This window comes from Mustela nigripes, chromosome 3, assembly GCF_022355385.1.
Source record: "Mustela nigripes isolate SB6536 chromosome 3, MUSNIG.SB6536, whole genome shotgun sequence".
NCBI classification, from domain to species: Eukaryota; Metazoa; Chordata; class Mammalia; order Carnivora; family Mustelidae; genus Mustela; species Mustela nigripes.
In genome coordinates this window covers 65,124,488-65,129,165 of record NC_081559.1, presented here as the reverse complement: position 1 = coordinate 65,129,165, position 4,678 = coordinate 65,124,488, and the positions used below count along the sequence as shown (strand labels likewise).

Sequence of the window (4,678 nt, the reverse complement as noted above, 5' to 3'; positions counted from 1 at the left end):
TGGAACATTTTTCCATTTCTTTGTGTCTTCCTCGATTTCTTTCATGAGTACTTTATAGTTTTCTGAGTATAGATTCTTTGCCTCTTTGGTTAGGTTTATTCCTAGGTATCTTTTGGTTTTGGGTGCAATTTTAAATGGGATTAACTCCTTAATTTCTCTTTCTTCTGTCTTGTTGTTAGTGTAAAGAAATGCAACTGATTTCTGTGCATTGACTTCATATCCTGACACTTTACTGAATTCCTTTACAAGTTCTAGCAGTTTTGGAGTGGAGCCTTTTGGGTTTTCCACATATAGTATCATATCATCTGCAAAGAGTGATAGTTTGACTTCTTCTTTGCCGATTTGGATGCCTTTAATTTCCTTTTGTTGTCTGATTGCTGAGGTGAGGCCTTCTAGTACTATGTTGAACAGCAGTGGTGATAACGGACATCCCTGCCGTGTTTCTAACCTTAGCGGAAAAGCTTTCAGTTTTTCTCCGTTGAGAATGATATTTGCAGTGGGTTTTTCATGGCTTTGATAATATTGAGGTATGTGCCCTCTATCCCTACACTTTGAAGAGTTTTAATCAGGAAGGGATGCTGCACTTTGTCAAATGCTTTTTCAGCATCTATTAAGAGTATCATATGGTTCTTATTCTTTCTTTTGTTAATGTATTGTATCACATTGATTGATTTGCAGATGATTTGCAGATGTTGAACCAACCTTGCAGCCCTGGAATAAATCCCACTTGGTCATGGTGAATAATCTTTTTAATGTACTGTTGGATCCTATTGGCCAGTATTTTGGTGAAAATTTTTGCATCTGTGTTCATCAAGGATATTGGTCTGTAATTCTCTTTTTCGATGGGATCCTTGTCTGATTTTGGGATCAAGGTGATGCTGGCCTCATAAAATGACTTTGGAAGTTTTCCTTCTATTTCTATTTTTCTAGTTTCAGGAGAATAGGAATTAATTCTTCCTTAAATGTGTGGTAGAATTCCCCTGGGAAGCCGTCTGGCCCTGGGCTTTTGTTTGTTTGGAGATTTTTGATGACTGTTTCAGTCTCCTTACTGGTTATGGGTCTGTTCAGGTTTTCTGTTTCTTCCTGGTTTGGTTGTGATAGTTTTTATGTCTCTAGAAATGTATCCATTTATTCCAGATTGTTGAATTTGTTGGCGTAGAGTTGCTCATAATATGTTCTTATAATTGTTTGTGTTGGTTGTGATCTCTCCTCTTTCATTCACAATTTTGTTTATTTGGGTCCTTTCTCTTTTCTTTTTGATAAGTCTGGCTAGTGGTTTGTCAATCTTACTAATTCTTTCAAAGAACCAGCTCCTAGTTTCATTGATTTGTTCTATTGTTTTTTAGTTTCTATTTCATTGATTTCTGCTCTGATCTTTATGATTTCTCTTCTCCTGCTGGGTTTAGGCTTTCTTTGTTGTTCTTTCTCTAGCTCCTTTAGGTGTAGGTTAGGTTGTGTATTTGAGACCTTTCTTGTTTCTTGAGAAAGGCTTGTACCATTATATATTTCCCTCTCAGGACTGCCTTTGTTGTGTCCCACAGATTTTGAACCGTTGTGTTTTCATTATCATTTGTTTCCATGAATTTTTCAATTCTTCTTTGATTTCCTGGTTGACCCATTCATTTTTTTGAAGGATGCTGTTTAGTCTCCATGTATTTGGGTTCTTTCCAAATTTCCTCTTGTGATTGAGTTCTAGCTTCAGAGCATTGTGGTCTGAAAATATGCAGGGAATGATCCCAATCTTTTGATACTGGTTGAGACCTGATTTATGTCCCAGGATGTGATCTATTCTGGAGAATGTTCCATGTGCACTAGAGAAGAATGTATATTCTGTTGCTTTGGGATGGAATGTTCTGAATATATTTGTGATGTCCATCTGGTCCAGTGTGTCATTTAAGGCCTTTATTTCCTTGTTGATCTTTTGCTTAGATGATCTGTCCATTTCAGTGATGGGAGTGTTAAAGTCCCCTACTATTATTGTATTATTGTCGATTTATTTCTTTGAAATTGTTATTAATTGGTTTATATAGTTGGCTCCTCCCACGTTAGGGGCATAGATATTTAAAATTATTAGGTCTTCCTGTTGGACAGACCCTTTGAGTATGATATAGTATCCTTCTTCATCTCTTATTATAGCCTTATTATAGCCTTTGGCTTAAAATCTAATTGATCTGATATAAGGATTGCCACCCCAGCTTTCTTCTGATGTTCATGAGCATGGTACATTGTTTTCCACCCCCTCACTTTAAATTTGGAAGTGTCTTTGGGTCTAAAATGAATTTCTTGTAGGCAGCATATTTTGATGGGTTTTGTTTTTTTATCCATTTTGATACCCTGTGTCTTTTGATTGGGGCATTTAGCCCATTAAAATTCAGGGTAACTATTTCCTGTAGAGCTGGTTTGGTGTTTGCAAATTCTTTCAGTTTTTGTTTGTCCTGGAAGCTTTTTATCTCTCCTTCTATTTTCTTTTTTTTTTTTTTAAGATTTTATTTATTTATTTGACAGAGAGAAATCACAAGTAGATGGAGAGGCAGGCAGAGAGAGAGAGAGAGAGGGAAGCAGGCTCCCTGCTGAGCAGAGAGCCCGATGCGGGACTCGATCTCAGGACCCCGAGATCATGACCTGAGCCGAAGGCAGCAGCTTAACCCACTGAGCCACCCAGGCGCCCCTCTCCTTCTATTTTCAATGATAGCCTAGCTGGATATAGTATTCTTGGCTGCATGTTTTTCTCGTTTAATGCTCTGAATATATCATGCCAGTTCTTTCTGGCCTGTCAGGTCTCTGTGGATAGGTCCACTGCCAATCTAATGTTTTTACTGACAGGTCACTATAACCTCATTTGTGATTTGATCTTGATTTATGAAATAAACTCAGCAAAAATCTGAAAGCAAAGATGTAATGTCTATTTTGTCCTTTCTAAGTATATTGCTCTCAGTAGGAACCCTTTCCTTCTCATCAGAAATGTCTCTTGGGTGAGGAAAATCTGCTGAATAACCTCAACGTGCCTTTGCTGTTGGGTGACAGATAAGGGAGGAGGTGCTCTTGGAAACCTGAGCTTCGTATTCATCTACACTCAACCTGGATATTTGAGATTCCTAACAGCAATACAGAATAGTAGTCCAGGCTCCGGAGCTGGGCTCTCAGGGTTAAACCTCACTGTCTGCTTGCTAACCATGTGACTGTAGGCAAGTCATTTAACTTCTCTGTGCCTCTGTGCATATATTTACAAAGGGGAGATAATAATTGTTTCTACTGTATATTGAAATGAGATTTCAATGCATTAATATATGTAAAGTGCTTAGAATGATACCTAACACATTCTGAGCACCTGTGATATTGTTATCATCAATACATAGAGACTTGGACCACTTAACCACATATACTACTGACCTTTTTGTTTTGAATTCTTTCTCTACAAAGCCAATTTTTAAAACTTTTTAATGGAAGTCAAATAATAGTATAGGAATATTTACATATCCTTAGCACATAGTATGAATTTACAGAAATTGAATCGCCCAAGGAATTAGTACCCAGGTGAAGAAACAGAGCATTACCACAGTGTCTTCTCTCCTGTCCCCCTTTCCTTACTCTGCTCCCCTGCAAAGGTAAGCACTTCACCACTATCCTGACTGGTAACTGTATAGATTAGCTTTGTCAAGGCTGTGTTTGTATCAGTTTTTTAAAACCTGGGTTGACCTGAATAAAGTGTGTGCCTATGTATATGTGAGGTGGCTGTACATTATAATTTTTTTATCTTAATTTTGTTTCAGATGTGTTGAATCCTCTCATGTTAGTGTTTCTTGGTTATTCTTTGGCCATTCTTGGGTATTTTCCAGAAGATCTGCTGAAGGCAATTTTTAACATCAAATTCTTAGCCAAAATGGATTCTCAACTTGAATGTGTGTATCTACATTTTTTTTAAATTTTTATTTTTTATAAGGATTTTATTTATTCATTTTAGAGAGAGAGAGAAAGCACAAGCAGAGGGAGGGGCAGAGGGAGAGGGAGAAGGAGAAGGCTCCCTGCTGAGCAGGGAGCCTGATGTGAGGTTCCATCCCAGGACCCTGGGATCTGACCTGAGCTGAAGGCAGTATCTACAATTTATTAAACTATTACCTATACTTTATATTCAAATTTCATCTCTATCTAAATGAAAGCATTTAAATGTAAATATGTATTTTTTAATGAAAGTATTTCCTACTTTCTGGAGAAAATTTGGAAAACAGAAAAGTATAAAATAGGAAATAAAAGCTAACTCATAATTTTACTAGCAAGTGAAACTACCAGTTTTTTTTTTCTTTTTTTAAAGATTATTTATTTATTTATTTGACAGAGAGAGATCACAAGTAGGCAAATAGGCAGGCAGAGAGAGAGATAGGGAAGCAGGCTCCTTGCTGAGCAGAGAGCCCGATGCGGGACTCGATCCCAGGACCCTGAGATCATGACCTGAGCTGAAGGCAGCAGCTTAACCCACTGAGCCACTCAGGTGCCCCGAAACTACCAGTTTTAATAATATTTTAGAGTATATCTTTCTTTCTGTCTCCCTCCTATTTTTATGTATATGTTTATATATCTATATGTATTTTTTTTTTTAAAGATTTTATTTATTATTTATTTGACAGAGAGAGATCACAAGTAAGCAGAGAGGCAGGCAGACAGAGAGAGGAGGAAGCAGGCT

At 37.3% G+C, this 4,678-nt stretch overlaps 1 protein-coding gene across 1 annotated transcript in view; it reads left to right on the top strand.

Annotated features, from left to right (window-relative positions):
- Nucleotides 1–4,678, top strand: part of FASTKD1 (FAST kinase domains 1) — a 55,147-nt gene that overhangs the window by 41,045 nt on the left and 9,424 nt on the right. The window contains exon 10 of the mRNA XM_059392776.1: nt 3,771–3,899. Within this exon, the coding sequence (XP_059248759.1) occupies nt 3,771–3,899 (129 nt within the window). The remainder of the gene's footprint in view (nt 1–3,770; nt 3,900–4,678) is intronic.